The sequence below is a fragment of the Epinephelus fuscoguttatus genome, linkage group LG22 (genome assembly GCF_011397635.1).
Source record: "Epinephelus fuscoguttatus linkage group LG22, E.fuscoguttatus.final_Chr_v1".
In the NCBI taxonomy this organism is placed as follows: Eukaryota; Metazoa; Chordata; class Actinopteri; order Perciformes; family Serranidae; genus Epinephelus; species Epinephelus fuscoguttatus.
The window spans coordinates 2,686,417-2,704,947 of NC_064773.1; the positions used below are offsets into that span (position 1 = coordinate 2,686,417).

General features: G+C 42.8%; 1 protein-coding gene across 6 annotated transcripts in view; it reads left to right on the top strand.

Moving 5' to 3' along the window:
* LOC125882625 (leucine-rich repeat-containing G-protein coupled receptor 5-like) overlaps positions 1–16,773 on the top strand; it is an 80,390-nt gene extending 63,617 nt beyond the window's left edge. For 4 of the 6 annotated variants that reach the window (XM_049566422.1, XM_049566421.1, XM_049566423.1 and 1 more), the window contains 9 exons: positions 1,675–1,740; positions 2,108–2,179; positions 5,084–5,155; positions 7,711–7,836; positions 8,239–8,381; positions 8,493–8,576; positions 10,073–10,316; positions 11,528–11,682; positions 11,763–16,773. In XM_049566422.1, coding sequence (XP_049422379.1) covers positions 1,675–1,740; positions 2,108–2,179; positions 5,084–5,155; positions 7,711–7,836; positions 8,239–8,381; positions 8,493–8,576; positions 10,073–10,316; positions 11,528–11,682; positions 11,763–12,496 — 1,696 coding nt within the window. In that variant the 3' untranslated portion in view covers positions 12,497–16,773. The remainder of the gene's footprint in view (positions 1–1,674; positions 1,741–2,107; positions 2,180–5,083; positions 5,156–7,710; positions 7,837–8,238; positions 8,382–8,492; positions 8,577–10,072; positions 10,317–11,527; positions 11,683–11,762) is intronic. The other 2 variants (XM_049566419.1, XM_049566420.1) reach the window with 2 other exon arrangements.
* Positions 16,774–18,531: the final 1,758 nt, after the last annotated feature.

Genomic DNA, 18,531 nt, shown 5'->3' on the forward strand with positions numbered 1-18,531 from the left:
GAAACTCTCCAAACAGCGGTCCAGTTGTTTTCTCTGCAACACACATAAATACAACCAGCAGCAGTGACGGACAACAGCCAAAACCACAGCTCTTATCATTTTTGTTGCTGTTATCAAGTCACCAAATAAAGTTTTGAGATGTTTCCAGGTGAGAAATGAACCATTTGTTCTGACGTTTCCTGAGCTGTCATTGGCCAGGTGAGACACCTGGTCAGTGTTCATGGTCACCTCAGGACAAACAGTCTAGCTGAGTCTGACATAAATGTCATTAGTTCTGCAGGTGTTTGGTCAGAAACCAAAGTATTGGACACATTAAAATGTTGACCTGATGATGGCGCCAGATGAAAAGTCAGATACCAGATGTTACGTGGTGTTCACACCAAATGCGATGCAGATTTTTGCGTTGCATTACCCGTGCGAGTTTGAACACAAGAATATTTTATGCATTTGTGCGTGAATTTGCTGAGTCGATGAATGACCTTCCGTCGGTACGTCCTCAGCGTCATACATCCCCGGAGGATCTCAGTGCTGAAAGGCCATTGTGGCTCGAATTGGTTGCTGAAGTTCAGATTTTTCCACTCTCGCGAATAAGCATTTAAAGCAGAATTGTGCTACTTGCTTCATTCGCACAGCTTAATTTGTGCATTTCATGTCATTCACATCACGTCCATCAAGCTGCGCAAATTATTTATTCATGCCTGGTGTGAACACAACTTTAGTAGAACACATCCTCTGGGGAACATGAATGTCTATACAAAACAAAATGACAATCCATCCAGTAGTTGTTGAGATATTTCAGTCAAAACTACAAATAACCTCATTTGGTGCTCGAGAAAATGATAGCAGGAAACATGAGAAGTAAAAACTTTAACCTGATAATGACACCAGATTAAAAGTCAGAGGATCAATAATAGGATTCATCCTCTGAGGAACATGAATGTGTGTAACATTTCATGGCAATCCATCTGATAATTGTTGAGATATTTCATTCAGAACCACAAATACCACCCTCATGTCGACGTTACAGGGACAGTCAGGGAATCAGCTAGATCAATAGGATTCATCCTCTGGGGAACATGAATGTCGTTTAATTCTTTTGTGTGGATACATCATATAGATAATGAGATATTTTATTGGATATTTGAAAACCTGTTGGTGGAGCCAGATGAAAATCCAGAGGATCACCAAAGTCAGTAGGATTCATCCTCTGTGGATCACGAACATCTGAACCTCATTCCATCACAATCCTTTCAAATGTTGTTGAATTTTTTCAGTCAGACCACAAATATCGGCCTCATCTGGTGTCAGAGGAAAAGTCAGTTTTCTGCGGACCATGACAGGGTGTAAAAAAGTTAGACAAGTAAAAACTTTAACCTGCTGGTGGAGCTGCAGAAAAAGTCAGAGGATGACCAAAGTCAATAGGATCCATCCTCTGGGGATCATGAACGTTTTCACCAGATGTTCATGTCACTGCATCCAGAAGTTGTTGAGATATTTCAGGATCAAATTACTGGACTGACAGACGGACACATGCTGCTCAGCAGAAACACATCAGACGCTTGATATATGTTTGACATTACTCCTGATGTGATGTGAGCTCCTGTTGACATGCTGCACCGTGATGCCTTCACTGTCACTTGGACTGATGACAACTGAAACTTTCTCTCTCTGCAGTGACCTCTCCTATAATCAGATCCAGACTCTTCCCAGCTTCTCTGGCTGTGAAAGCGTCCAGAAGATGTGAGTTTAATTTTTAATTTTTATTTTTGTTTAACTCTTTCGTCACCACAGATACGATCTCACCGACAGGTTCAGGTGCCTGATTTTCAGACCTGTAACGTCTTATACACACACACACACACCTAACTTATCTGCTCTAAACTCACTGTAGTGTTCTTAACAGTTACCATAGCAACCAACAAAGTACAGCCAGCTGTGCATTGTGGGAATAATTAGCACCGTTGTAGTCCATGTTTGACCAATCAGATTGCTCTGAAAAAAAAACTCTGTGCGCCGTAAAACAGATTGATAAACGTGATGTAATGGAAATATCAGAGCTAATGTGTGTGTGTGTGTGTGTGTGTGTGTGTGCGTGTGTTTGTTGCAGTGATCTGCACCATAACGAGATCGAGGAACTGGAGGAGAACACCTTCCACGGTCTGATGTCACTACGCTCGCTGTAAGAGCACACACACACACACACACACACATACACACAGAGTTTAATTAGGCTGGAGATCCTGAGCAGCGATCCGAAGATGCCCTCCTTAAACACTTCCACATGGAGACACACACAGGTCCAGGTGGTCGACAGGTATGATGCCATAGTTTGGCTCAGAGTCAGGAATCTGCACAGAAATACTACGACTGGTGCTGAAACACTGGAGCAACAAGTACTCAGATCTGTTACCTTCATTTCCCCTCATACACATTTTAGAGTCTTTAAAATACTCTGCTATCATTCATGTTTTATTTAACATGGTTTTCAGCATAAAATGTAAAAACAGCCTCCTGAACAGAGGCTGGGAGCAGATCTGCTCTTTGTCCCTCACTGAGTAATTCTGGATCTGGCCTCGCTCCCTGCTCGGTTTCTCCAGCGCTGACAAAGCACTAAACTGAAGTGTGGAGGTAGCTCCAGCTGTGGGAGACTAGTGCTAGGTGGACTGGTGAGAGAACAGTGCTCATCAAGACGGCTAGCATTAGAGGAAACTTACGAGAGTTTCAGCCATAGGCGACGATTTGTATTTCTGCCAGTGGGTGCTCAAAACAAAAATATTTGAGACCTGAAACAGGTTACACAATAACATAATCCTTGTTTATATTTGATCAACACTGCTGAGTTTCACCATTCAGTCTGTTTGATCTGAGTTTGAGAGAGAAAGGGGGGGCGTTTCTTATTCTTGATCTGCTTCTGGACTCTTTGTATCCGTGGTGGCGGGTGATACAGTGGAGCAACAGTCCAAGAGCCTGCAAAAAAATTTACTTCATCCAGTGGATTTGAGCTCGGAAATGAGCTTGGAGATCAGGGGCCGCATTGACAGACATTCTGAGAATCCTCTCAGAGAGCTGCTAAGTTAAAACTTTTAGTAAGGAGTCTTAGCTCAGGAGTGATTTAGGAAAGTTCTCAGAGCAACTCAGAGCGAGGAAGGGACAGAAACTTTTACCTTAGTGAGGAGCTGTGGTCGACACCGTTACTCAGATATTGGGGAAAGTCACACATGTGCAAGTCACAAGTTAGTTTGGGTGAGACTCAAGCAAGTCAAGTCGAGTCATTGCTCAGGTCAAGCAAGTCAAGTCGAGTTATTTCTCAGGTCAAGCAAGTCAAGTCGAGTCATTGCTCAGGTCAAGCAAGTCATATGTCACATACAGCGAACATCTCCTCACGATCCGCTAGCTACGTGTCCTCTGAATATGCTGTGAAAAAGTCCGGTCTCTGTAGGCAGCCCAGCTAGCTCTGTTGTGTTTGAAAACATTGTTGAACGTAAACAGAAGTGACGCCCAACGGTGCTTAGCGTGCCTTTAATACTGAATTAAAGCCAAGTCCTTTCGAGTCATCTGTCTCAAGCCCAAGTCAAGTCTCAAGTCATGAAGTCAAAGTCAAGTTGAGTCTTTTATCAACATTACAGTGTGTTCACACCGGGCGCAAGGCGAATTTTTCGCGCGATAAGATTACATACGAAGTAAATGGAAAAGACGCGAATAGACGTGGATTTGTGCCGACGGCGCGAATGGAGGGAACGTGCGAAATTTGTGTCATTCGCCTCTTCGCTCAAGTTCAAAATATTGAACTTGAGCGAAATATTTGCTTGATGCTGTGTCGGGGCAGCCTATCAGCGTTGAGATTTTCCTGTCGTCACCGACGTCACTGACGTGCTGCTGTCCCGCCCACCCCTGCCCCGCATTGTTCCGAAAATGGAGGACAAGCTAATAATAGCTGTTTGTGGCCACCCTGAGCGTTATGACGTTACGTCCCCAAATTATAAGTTTCGGATCAAGAAAGACCTGGCGTGGAGGAAAGTGAGTGAGGAGGTCGGTCTGCCTGGTAAGTTTTGAAAATTGATTCCAACTATCAGCTGTACGTTTCTATCAACAAAGTTAGCGCTAGCATTAGCCCCAGTTAGCACAACCGATGTAGCTTGCTTTCCGGCCGGCATACTTGTCTATTACTTGCGCGAATGACTTGCGTGAATGTCGCGAGTAAAAACAAATATTCCAGCGGTCAAACTCGCGCGAGTAGAGTGAGGCGAATATTTTACTCGCGCCCGGTGTAAACACACTGTTAGAAGAACTTTTATCTTAACAAGGACCTAGTCTGAACTTTAAGGGAAAATTCTTTTTTTTTTTTTGTTTTTTTTTTTGTTTGAGTTTCATCACTAGGAGCAACTATTTGTACCAGGAAGCTTTGTAAGATACGGCCCCTGGATGCTGTCAACATGGAGGGAACTTTACCACGGTTTATTTACACACACCAGCCACGTTGTTATGAGACAAAGCTGGTTGAAAATCAGCGAGGTATCCCTTCAGTAATCTGAATCTGCGAGGAGCATGTAATGTAGAAAATTGTCAAATAAACATTGTATAGTAAAAGGTACAATACTGACTGACAAAGTGTAGTGAAGTAGAAGGATACAGTAAAATGGAAATACTCAAGTACAGCTACCTCAGAGTTGTTCTTCAGTAAAGCACTTGGTTAAATGTACACAGCAACATTTCACCACCACCGGTGTACTTTTTATTTTTAAGCAAGTACATTTCAGCAGTGTTGTCCTTCCACCGCTCTGTGTCACGCCTTTCTGAACATTATGACTTGTGTTATTATCAGATTATAGAAATAAGAGTATTAAACACACACATTCTTTTAAACTGGGATCACAAACAAAGAGTGGCTGTTAAAGTGAACCCCGTGGTTAATCTGTGCTGACATGCCTGCACAGTATCAGGTCAGCACCCAGAGGTTACTGGGAGATTAAATACACTCAAACTGGGCGGCAGTTGATTTGTGACTGAAAGGTTTCTGGTTTAACATCCTCTCTTCTTCTTCTTCTTCTTCTTCTTCTTCTTCTTCTTCTTCTTCTCTCTGTAGCGACTTATCGTGGAACCGGCTGACTTCAGTGAAGCCGAACTCTTTCTCTGCTCTGCCTGTTCTCATCAAACTGTGAGTAACCAAACTACGTAACCGTGACAACCACCTCATCACCAAAGTGTCTTTACTATGTTACGAAACAAGCGCTGAGCACTAACACGTGAAACGAGCTGCTGTGGTTTTGACCTCAGATCTGCTGAATTGGTTTGGAGAAACAAACAAACAAATAAAATGTATTATTACACGTAAAAAAAATCTGGTTTGGGTTTCCATCGGTTCGTTGATTGAATCACAGAGCAGGGAAAAAAAATCAGGGATTTAAGTGTTTCACCAAACTCCATTTGCAAATTTAACAATTTAATGTTCCTTTAAATATTCACCAGTTTGCCAACTTCTCCAGATATTTATCAGTCACTCACTCAGACTCCACATGAACCGCTCATCACGTCGGCATCAGTTAGATCCACCGCACACTTATTTAAAAAGAAAACACTGCACTTATAAAGCAGGTTCGCCTGTCGCTGCACTTATTTCCTTCTTCCAGAACAGTGGTGAACGACACCAGGAGCCAGCTGAGATTTCATTAAAATCAAATTAGGACTGGTGTGTTAACTGCACGCCAAATTAATAAAAGCACACAAGGTCAGACTGCCTCGACTGCTGACGAGTAATGTTGCGTTTAAAGGTTCAGTGTGTCGGGTTTAAGGGATTTATTGGCAGATATGTGATATAATATTGTTTAATGTGTCAAGCTGGGTCAGTGAATGTGACAAGTAGGAGGTCACACAAACGACTGGGGAAGAACAACCAGGATTTATCAAACTAAGAATGACTTAAGTAACCAACGGAGTGTGTCGCTCAGCACGGTCAGTCATGAAAGCCGTGCATGAGTGCAGCAGTACAGGGTGGACGTCTGCTGTCGTGAAAACATGAGGCAGCTTTTTCAGGCTGGAAGGCCCAGGTGAGCTTCATCAAGGCGACGCCCTCCCATGTCAGCCAGCTGCCTGATGAGGTTGACCACAACATCCTCCGAGACAGAGGCAGGGGCGTCACGTGAATCACCTGATACTAAGAATTTTAGTGTTTTCGTTACCTGTTTATACCTACATATGGAGCGGGTCCTCTTCCATGGTCTCCACCATGTTGTAGCCCAGGATGGACAAACCAAACACCTGCTTTAGATAGAGCCATTCATGTTTTCTCCGTCAGTCACTGTAGTCCTCCTAAACACTTCGCACAAAGGACAAATTTCAGTTGGTTTCAATCTACAGCCTCACCATCATAAATCCTACACACCAGATCTACTTTTTAAATAGGGTCAGGCATAAGGCTCACACCATATAAAACACACCAGGGCTACATTACATCACATGCAGTAAATTTCATAGAGAACAATGAGCGCCAACTGAATATTCTCTGGTGAAGCTCATTGAAAAACACAAAGACGCTGAATCTGTCAGTGAGCGTGTTATTGACTTCTGAGCCTTTTTGTGACAACGTTATCTTCACTGAAGTCCGGTATTTTGCACTTTGAGCCCCATTTCTGGTTGTTTATGATGAAATAGAGCGGTTAAGACCAAAATAATGACGACTGCTCATTTTCGGAGAATCTGGCTTTCCCCTGCCTGGCTTAAAGGGATAGTGCACCCAAAAATTCAGCCATTATCTACTCACCCATATGCCGAGGGAGGCTCAGGTGAAGTTTTAGAGTCCTCACATCACTTGCAGAGATCCAAGGGGAGAGGAGGTAGCAACACAACTCCACCTAATGGAGGCTGACGGCGCCCCAGATTCAAACATCCAAAAACACATCATTGAAACCACAAAATATCTCCATACTGCTCGTCCGTAGTGATCCAAGTGTCCTGAAGCCCCGACATAAAAAGTTGTTTGGAAAAACCTCATTTGAACTCTGTTTTTAGCCTCATTGTAGCCTGTAGCTCTGACTGTTAACTTTTTATGTCGGGGCTTCAGGACACTTGGATCACTACGGACGAGCAGTATGGAGATATTTTGTGGTTTCAATGATGTGTTTTTGGACGTTTGAATCTGGGGCGCCGTCAGCCTCCATTAGGTGGAGTTGTGTTGCTACCTCCTCTCCCCTTGGATCTCTGCAAGTGATGTGAGGACTCTTCACCTGAGCCTCCCTCGGCATATGGGTGAGTAGATAATGGCTGAATTTACATTTTTGGGTGCACTATCCCTTTAAGTAGTTCATAGTAGTAACTAGAGGTGTCAAATAAATATAGTGAGGTAGGAAGGACAATATTTGCCTCTGAGATGTCGTGGAAGACATGTATAGAGTAGCATGAAATGGACATTCTCAAGTGAAGTACATCAAAACTGTACTTGAGTACTTAGTTACTTTCCATCACTGTTCAATACTGTGGAAACATGGATGTATTAGGAGCACTGGATACAGCACTGCTGGCTCTTTGTCAGTGTAAGTCAATTGACAGACCCCAGAAGTTGCAGTACTGCAGTTTGGCCGCTACAAAAATTGTCTTCAAAGCCCGGCGCACTTACTTGGAGCCTGGTGGAAACATGGAAACATCCTGGAGTTAGACATCAGGTAGAAAACATGTACTTAATGTCATATATGTCTTCCTGTCTGTGTCTCTCTGCAGCGACCTGTCGTCCAATCAGCTGTCGTCTCTGCCTCTGACTGGTCTGCAGAGTTTAACTCACCTGCGATTGGCTGGAAACACACAGCTGATGGAGCTAATACCACGAGAGGAGCTGCCCCGAGTCAGGTGGACACACACACACACACACACACACACACATAAACAGATGAAAGCATTAGTTTATTAGGACACACTCCAGTTAACCTACGAATCACTGACCACCACTGAGACATGAAAACAAAACACTGCCTGCTGGTGACGCCAGACCTCCAACATGGCTGCCGCAAGGGTGGATGACATCACTGACACTCTGATTAGTTTACAGCGGCCAACCAAATACCTTCCTCCACCCAATCACAGGCCAGAATACACCCTCCACCTCCTGTTGTCCTGAATCACAGCAGCTATCCAAACATGGCCGCTGTGATTCAGCCGGATTTAACTTTTACCCAAGTTACAGTTCTTCCTCCACCACTGTAAATAAGTGAAAGGGTTTGTTTGTTTGTTTGTTTGTTTGTATGTGTTCAGGGTGATGGAGCTGCCCTACGCCTTCCAGTGCTGTGCCTTCGTCTCCTGTGAGAGAAGAGGAGGAGGAGGTGGAGGTTCATCCTGGGAGAAAGAGGAGGCAGCAGACTCTGCTGGCAGAGAAACCTCCGTCCTCTCCAGCCAAGGTGACACCAAAACTAAAACTGCAACATAACCGTTTCTCATATAATATAAAGATGGTATTTCAAAATAAAAGTCTTAGTAAAACTGAGGCTCTCCTGGCTATGTGTCTGCAGTAGATCAGGACTGGGAGGATTTCCTGCTGGAGTTTGAAGATGAACCCAAACTTCAACACTCGGTCCACTGCAGCCCTGCGCCAGGTAACACACACACACACACACACACACACACACACACACACACACACACACACACACACACCTGTCAGTACACTTCAACATATACATTACATGTACGTCTTGAACACTTTAAGAATTATTTCTGATGAGATTTTGCTGTTATACTTAAACATTATTTAAGTTTACTTCAAACACTTTAAACACAAACTAAACACACATTAAACACACTTTAAATACAGTAAACACATTAAACAGTAAACACACATTTAAGACACTTTAAACACTTTAAACAGTAAACATACATTAAGCACACTTTAAACACTTTAAACAGTAAACATACATTAAGCACACTTTAAACACAGTAAACACACATTAAACACACTTTAAACACACATTGAACACACTTTAAACACAGTAAACACACATTAAACACACTTTAAACACACATTGAACACACTTTAAACACAGTAAATACACATTAAACACACATTAAACACACTTTAAACACACATTAAACACACTTTAAATACAGTAAACACACATTAAACACACTTTAAACACACATTGAACACACTTTAAACACAGTAAATACACATTAAACACACTTTAAACACACATTGAACACACTTTAAATACAGTAAACACATTAAACAGTATACACACATTTAAGACACTTTAAACACACTTTAAACAGTAAACATACATTAAACACATATTAAACACAGTAAACACACATTAAACACATATTAAACACAGTAAACATACATTAAACACATATTAAACACACTTTAAACACATTAAACACACATTAAACACACATTAAACATGGCTTAATAGAGACAGTTTCAAACACAAATCAGCTTCACTATAACTCGCAGCATTCACAGACAAACACTTGTCTTTATCTGGACACATTTTCCCCACAAATACAACATGCTAACGTTATTAGCACAAGCCTATGGCATTTTACATTGTATAAATTAGCCTAGCAGCTAGCAGAGATTTCCTCTTCTCATATAAATCCAGGGACAACAGCAACATTTAACAAAGGTAACGTTACAAATTCAGCTCCATTACAGCTCACAAGGTTCACTGACAAAACAACTGTCTTATACTAAACACGTTTTCCAAACAAATACAACATGCTAACGTTATTAGCACAAGCCTATGGCATTTTACATTGTATAAATTAGCCTCGCAGCTAGCAGAGATTTCCTCTGCTCATATGAAGCCAGGATAAATCACACACAGGACTTAAAATGCATTTTTTGTGGAGTTCTCAGTGTCCTCACATGTTTCCAACAAGTATTTTCTGACTTGTTTAATGTGTTTCGACAGACATCACTGATTTTACTTGACTCAGACTTTGAGAGTTCAGCTCAGAGATCTCAGACTGGAGTAATTTGTTAATGTGTCTCTGTGACAGTCGAGATTAATCACATTTTAAACACAGCATGAATCCATTGATTATTTGTTTACTGTGAAGTAAACTGATATTTGGTTTAATCGTCCTCCAGGTCCGTTCCGCCCCTGCCTCCATCTGCTCGGCAGCTGGTTGATCCGTGGAGGGGTGTGGCTCATTGCCGCGCTCTCATTGGTCAGCAACAGCCTGGTCGTCCTGTCAGTCTTCTTTTCCCCCACCGCCGCAGTGACGCCACCCAAGCTGCTGATTGGTCTGCTGGCCCTGGTGAACGGCCTGATGGGAGTGTGGAGTGGGTGGTTGGCGGCGGTGGACGCCTGGACGTTTGGAAGCTTCTGGAGGTACAAAATCAGATCAGAGGGACGCTGAGGACTCGGGAGGCTGTTGTTAGTGGGGACTCTGACAGTTGGGGTTGGGCTGGTGTAAAACTTTTTAAAACCAGTTTAATATTAAAAGCTAGACTGGTCTGGACTGGTATACTGAATTTTCTGTACTTGGCTCAGAAGACGCTCCCAAGTAGAACATAATCATGCTACAGGATGTTTTCACTTCAGGTGTTGTTCTCCTGTAGGAACTCATTTTCACTTTGTAGACGAGGCTTTCAGCTGCACCTTGTTCTCTGGTGGAGTCCACGCTTTTGTCAGCAGCTTAATTTATTGCGATGAGCCAATGCATGTTTGAAAATTGACAAATTTCCATCATCGATTCCATTGATGATTTGCTCCACCCCTGGCCATCTGCACAGGTTGCTGGGCTACTTTTTAACTTGACAGAACGTGTCATAATGACAAATGTCAGCTGAGCTGGTTTGCGTTAAATCAAATTGGTTTAAGTTCGTACACCAGACTGGCAAAACTGGAGATTGGCTCACCTCTACTGATGATGCCCTCGGACACTGGAAACTGTTGTGGAGCTCTGTGGGAGTCTGCAGATTTCAAAGGACTCTAAATTCTGGCATTTCTGGGAACAATTTGACAAAGTTTATCCGTCACATGAAATCAAATGAATACGATTTTAGTGAAATGTAATCTGACGGTGGGAACTGTGGGAAGTTTGGGAGTGCTCGGGGACAGAATGAGACAATGTGAAAAAATCTATTCTTGTGGAAATAGACTCAGACATTTAACATATTTTTCAATAATTAGACAATATTAGAAGATACAGAGTAAAATGTGGTTTTCTTTAATATACAACATCGTTAAAAACAGTTCAGACAGTTTGGAAACAATAAAAATTATGTCATTTTTTCTCTGAACATTTTAAAGACAGCTTGTTGAAAGCAGCGACTGAACCTATGATGTCACCACCAGGTCCATTTAGTAGCTGTTAAATGTCGCTGTAATGAGACTGAACTGATGTTAAAGTTTGATCCTAAAATGAATCCTTTTACCACTTTGATCTGTGATGAGCACATTTTTAAAAATATTTTTATAGTCTGTATAATTTATATAATTTACCCTCTTTGTTGAGATGTAATGAAATCCACAAAAACAACGCCACAAAGAAAAAACTTTCAAAATAAAAGCTCATGGATTTTGTGTGTGTGTTGCAGGTACGGAGCGAGGTGGGAGAGCAGCTTCCTGTGTCGCCTCAGCGGCTTCCTGTGTGTGTTTGCGTCACAGACTGGTCTCTTCCTGCTCACCGTCGCAGCTCTGGAACGATGCCTGGCCGCCGCCGCACGCCGCCACAAACCTGACGGACACAACGGTGAGAAACTAAGCGCGCGCACACACACACACACACACACACATTGAGAGAACTCAGTCTGATGTCTTGTCTCTCTGCAGATCGCTACTCTTCACCGCTCTCTGTCCGTCTGGCCATCTGTCTGTGCTTCCTGTTGGGCCTGGCCATCACGCTGCCCCCCCTGGTGGCCGGACACAGCAGCACCTCCCTCTGTTTGCCGCTGCCGTCCTCCTCCTCCTCGTCCACCCTGGCTTTCTCCGTCTCCCTGGTGCTCCTCGACTCGTTGTGTTTCCTCCTCATGACGCTCTCCTACACTCACCTTTACTGTCGGGCCAACAAAGCTCCGCCCGCTGCTGAGGAGGAGGTGGCGTTGACTCGACACGTAGCCTGGCTGCTCTTCTCCGACTGCCTCCTCTACCTCCCCGTCGCCTTCCTCTCCTTCTCCTCCCTGCTGCGCCTCTCCACCGCCGGGCCGGAAGCAGCGAAGGGCGTGCTCCTGCTTGTGGCTCCACTGCCGGCCTGCGTCAACCCGCTGCTCTACATCCTGTTCAACCCGCTCGCCCGACAGGAGCTGGCGGCACTGGCCAAACGCACCTGTGGGACCGTGGCGGTTCCTAGACTCTGCAGAGGAGGAGGAGGAAGAGGAGGAGCTGGAGGAAGGTCGAGGCCGAACATGACGGATTCAACATATGATGAGGACGCAGAGAAACAGTCGTGTGACTCGACGCAGGCGCTGGTGGCAGTTGGAGGCATGAAGGAGGAAGAGGAGGAGGAGCGAGGAAGAGGAAGGAGCGAGACACAACATTCAGTGGTGTTTGTTGTTCCTCATCAATAGACTGAAACACACACACACACACACACACGAGGTCTAAAGTTCTCACCTGCCAAAGTTCTAAACAACGAATCAGAGACTCAGCTGAGCTCATCAGTTAGACTCAGTCTGTTTTTTAGTATTTTGGGGGAATTAATTTTGCTTTTATTGTGAAGGACACTGTGGAAAGATGACAGGAAGTGAGAAAAGACAAAGAGGAAATGACATGCAACAAAGATATCCAACCACAGTGAGCATCCAAAATCCTGACGGCACCAATTCATTTGTGGACTCCAATTTTGAAGCCTCGAGTTCGGTATTTCGGTGGTCGCCATTTTAGATTTTTGGAGCCAGAAGTGACCATATTTGGACAAGAGGGTGGAGCTAACTCTCAAATGCTAGCTGCTAGCTTACTTAGCACAGTGCATTCACAGCCTGTTTAGACCTGATATTAACGTGCGTCTTGGATGATCTGTTCACGAGTGGACAGCGCTAAATACAAGTCTAAACAACCACAAAGACGTGATGTGATCTGATCACTCAAACCACTCGCTGAGGTGGTCTTGGACGCATTTGACCACGTATATTTTGTAGTATAAACACTAACACTGTCCCGATGCGTCCCCAACAAGGACTATGTCATTGGTGCAGGACATGATGGTTGATTTGGTGATAGCATGCTAATGCCCTACAGCTTTGCCCATTTTACGTTGAGTTGGACCAAGTGTCGCGTGTACTGATACAACTGCTAACGTGAGCAGCTAGCATTCTGCGGAACACCTAAGAAACGTGTGAACATAATAACTGTGCAAAGGGCGGTAACAAAATCTGAACATCTGTTCGATGTGTCTCGCATGTTAATACCAAGTGTAAACAGGCTCTCACATAATGCTCATGCTAATTTTCACCAGTGAAAAACAAGCTTAAAACCATTAAGATAAAATGTGCTTACTGCAAACGTTAGACTCCTTAGAGCCTCAGGTACAACCAAACGTTGAGTAAGATTTTTTTTAGGTGGCAAAAATATGCAAATGAACTGAAAACACTGAAAAAGCAACAGCTACAGCTACACCGTGGTAGTATCTCGTCAACAGACGGCACCCAGCTGTCACTTAAAGTGGCCACGCCCTTTATTATACGTAACTTTAATCCTTAATAAAATGTAAAGAGGTGAGTTATATAAAAATTAATCTGCGGTACAGTTGTGACGATTGTTGAAATCAGCTACAGAGACCAAAGCAGTTTTTTAACCAGGCTGTAAACAAGTTTATTTCTGCTGTGAAGTTTTAACATGGAGGTCTGTGGGGACTGACTCGCTCTTGGAGCCAGCCCCTAGTGGACATTAGAGGAACTGCAGTTTTTGGCTCTTCAGTATTGGCTTTGGTTTTAAGCCTCGGAGGTTTCTGCTCAGCCCTGACCCCACTAGCAAACCCCGATTCTGTTGTGTGTTTTGTCCCAGATAGCCACTGGTGTCGAAATGAACGCCACAGGGGGCGCTATACCAGGACTTTTGGCAGGTGAGTCAAAGACTTCGTTTTGAACACACACACACACAGATACAGATACACACACACACACAGATACAGATACACTGCAGACTGACGGGACTGTGTGGTAGCAAATGTAGCAGAGAAAGTGAAGCCGAGAAAAAGTTAAAGGACAGATCAAAGCAAACGAGGAAAGAAGAAGACACTTGAGAACTGTGTTGGATTTAAACATCTTCCACTCTCTTTGGTCAAGCCGAGCTTCTTGCCAGAGCACACAAACACACACACCTACACAAACACACACACACACACACATTATGAGTTAATTCAGCAGCTTTTATTTTGAAATACGACACGATTTACAGCTTTGTGTTACCAAACATTTACCAAATGTTTCACCAAATGCTGCTGAGCTTTATGTCTGTCTGTTTGTGTGTGTGTGTGTGTGTGTGTGTGTGTGTCCAGCTAATGTGTTTTTGCGAGTGTGTGTGAAAACTGTAGCGTCTGTGTGAGTTTCGTCACACAGTCGATCGCCCTAAAAACTGAAAACAGGAATCTGGAGACAAACAAGTTCATGTTCAGCTGCTGAAAGACGTCCAGAGAAAAAACACAGAACTGCTCCTTTAAAATATTGCCGCCTGTAATGTTGATGAAGCTGTGTTAATGGAAAAGATTCACATGACAATACCGAAACCAGCAATTAATTCACATGACAAAAAAGACCCTTTGTGTGTGTGTGTGTGTGTGTGTGTGCACAATAAATGTGTGTACATACTGTTGTAAATAGGAGCTACTGTGACAATCCTGTTTTCCTTTTATTAGACTGTGAGAAAATGTTTATAATGTTTGTATATTTACACTTTTGTCATTTCAAATGTCTCAAATTCAGATTAAATCCAGACACGATCTTCTACGTTTATTTACACTGGTCACACAAAGTGTCTCTTTGAACTGGATAAGAAATCTGTCTTAGTTTTCACGTTACTCCGGTCCAGAGGGGGCGCCAAATATAATGTGAGTGAATTACATGGAAAGTTAATGTACAGACGCAATTGACCTATGGCTAAGCCACGCCCCCTCCACTCACTCAGACAAACTATCAACATTCAGTGCCCGGCGCTATGGCAGGTGTCACAGTACACGGCATTTCACAGGAGGCAGTTGATGATTTTTGGAGACATAACGATCAGATGTCATTGAGAAGTAACCAAAAGGGCCTAAACTACGCATTGGAGGGATATATTCATCATTTTATTGTTGAGAAGGTCGATGAAAAGCTTAAATTACAAGCCAACATTTACAGGTCACAGTGTACGCTTGTGAACCGCATCTGGTTGCCGTCACCATCAAAGACAACAAGTTAAAGTGCCACTGAAGTTAAGGTTTTTGGCTCAGAATATGAGAAAAGGATAACGGCCTTTTTACCATCTTTACCAAGAGTGTCTCTCCGTTAGTTTGGTGCTACAGTATTTACACTGAATCATTCAGCATAACGTTTGCCAACCTTTGTTATCTCTGCCATTACAGATAAGTTAATGAAGCTAAGCTCCAGAAGTTCACGTTAGCTTAACTAGAGCCCTTTGGACAACAGCTAACAATGATGTACCATCACCAAAGTACAAAACTAGAACAAAATAGGCTAATGAACTCCCAGCAAACAAGGTGACATGATGAACAACGCAGCTAGGAGCTAACGTTAGGCTAACTTTAGCTAACGTTAGCTAGAGATGTTAAAGATAACTTTATATTTCTTTCCAGCAAAGTGACAATATGTTGCCTCAAACACAATGTTGACTTACCTTAGAACAGATGTAGACATCATTGTTAATCTTATTCACGTTGAGTTGATGTTGTGGTCTAACGTTACCACACAACTTTATCCAAAGGAGACACTTTTCTCGCTTGAGATGTGGTTTAAAGTGTAAAAATACAAAATACAAAACTGACTTTATGTAATGCATTTCAATGGACGTCCAGGCAGAGAATGTCCCAGTGTATGGGAATGGCTATACGCACTGTGATTGGCTCATCACGTTGAGGGCGGGGCTTAGCCATAGGTTAATTAGATGTGAATTCCTTCCAGGCTGTGCATAATTTCTGCCTGTAAAAATGCCACACGTGGTCGTATTTTGGAAGATGAAAGTCTTTGCTGAACACTTCGCAAAAAAGTGGACAAAACAAAAACTTGTGAAATAGTGTTTATGCATTTTTAATCTGATGTAAAGTTGTATCAAAGCTGTTGTGTTGACTAGTGAAATGTGTCTTTTTCTGGCTCCGCCCACAGCTGTAACCATAGAAACAGAACAAAACAAAGTGTTTGAATGTCCGCTGTGTGTGACGGTTCATCTGCTGCACTTTCTATGATCAGCACTTAAAAATGTCTAAAAGGAAAAAAAAAAAAAGAAGCTGAAAAGTTTTGTGTGACTCGAACGTCTCTGATCTGTTTTCATCTCCTGTTGTAAACTTCTGTAAAATATTTGAATGTTTTAGTTTGTAAAAGTGAAGATGTAGTTTGTGACGTATATAAAGCAACGACGTGGCTGTGAGTGAACTGTTTTATGATTCATTCATATCACCATCATCATCACCACTATCATCATCATCGGGTTGAAGGAAGTGCTGCTGTGACTCATTTAGAGTAAAAACAAAAAGAGGTTTGAACTGAAACAATTGCACAATGACCCACCGCAGCACGACGAGCTCTCTGCTGCTGACATCATCGTTCCACATCAGCAGAGACCCAAACGTGTCAAAGATTTAAGGACGGATCGTTAATGAGCATCCGGCGCTCCGTGACTCAGTCACACGGGTTATTTTTATCAGACGAGGGTTTGTGAAGCAGAATAATACAAATAAATATCTGCTGCCGTTAAAACGTTTAAAACACTTTCATTTATTATCAGTGTGGAAAGTAACAGAGTACTTTTACTCAAGTACTGTAACTCTCTCCTCCTCTTCCTCCACCTCTGAGGTGAATCCTGGACTTTTTACTCTGTGTTAGAAACAATGAAATGACTCTTCTGACAGATAACAGCTTATAGACGACTCTTTTTTTTACATGGGACTCTTTGGACTTTTGTCCATGGATACTTTTTTCCTCAGTGATGTGATTGGTCAGAGGTCGGTGTGTTGACAGGCTGTGATCAGGTTAGCTGTTCAGCATCAGGGAAGAAGTTCATCAGTGGGGACTTTCTCCAAACGGAGCCGAGGTGAGTCACACTGAATTTATACTGAAGCAATCGCGCAATTACCCAGAACACACGACGAAGGAATCGGAGCACTGAGTCACAGTTTGCTGTTTCTCAACTGATTTTATTTTATTTAAATGTTGAGTTTAATGTCAAAGTTGTTTTAAAGGGTCTCACTCTGTCTGTTCTTCTTCTTCTGTGGCTGCAGAAACTGAAGCTTCCTCCCATGATCACATGACCAGAGGAAATGTTGTAACCTAGACGAGACGCCTGCCAAGCTGCAGACCGCAGTTAAATACCAATAAACAACAAACCTGTTTGTGATTTATTTAGTTATCGCTGGGTTTCCAGCAGTTTTTTAAACTGGAACATCATGTTTCAGTGGTTGTTTTCAGCCTAAACACAGCTGTATTTCCAGCCAAGTGTATGCACCAAAAAAGCGCCGTTTTTACCAAGACATTGCTGCGTTTCCAGCGGGGATTTTTCCACAAAAGTGGTTGTTTTTTACCGAGACATCACTGCATTTCTAGACAGAGCAGTGCCATGACAACTAGTTGTTCTTAACTTTAACATTGCCACATTTCCTGCTGGGATAGCACAACAAAAAATGATTGTGTTTTACCAAGACATCACTGCATTTCCAGACGGCATGGTGCCATGAAAAGTAGCTGTTTTTGACTGATACATTGCTGTGTTTCCAGCGGGAGTAGTGCTATGAAAAGTGGTTGTTTTTAACCTAAACATAACTGTTTTTCCAGCCAGGATAGTGCAGCAAAAAGTCTTGTTTTCTACCGCGACATCACTGCGTTTCCTGCTGGGATAGTGCCATGAAAAGCAGTCGTTTTTAAACACAACGCAGCTGTTTTTTTTCGGCCAGGATAGTGCTGCCAAAGTGTTGTGTTTCAACTGAGACATTGCTGCGTTAGCTGCCAGGATAGCGCTACAGAACGTCGATACTAAGACATTACTGCATTTACTGCGGTATAGTGCCATGAAAAGTCTTTTTTTTAAACCTAGACATCACTGTATGTCCAGCGGAGATAGTGCAGCAATAGTGTCATGAAAGGTGGGTATTTTAAGCCAAAACATTTTTATTTGAACCATAACTAAGTGGTTTTAACGTAACCTAAACATAACCACATGTAAACCACAGTGTTGTTGAAACATAAAGAAACAAAAAGGTTCATTATACAAATCGTAGCATACCCATGATCTGCAGAAACGCACAGTGCCACCAACATTTATTTAGAAAACATTTATTCTAGAAATTAGGTTCAATTCTTTTCAAGGCTAATTAGACATTTGTACTTTTAAAGAAGCAACACTTGATATTAAATCCTCGCTCACTCACTCAGTCGTTTGTTAAACGTGTGACACTCTCGCT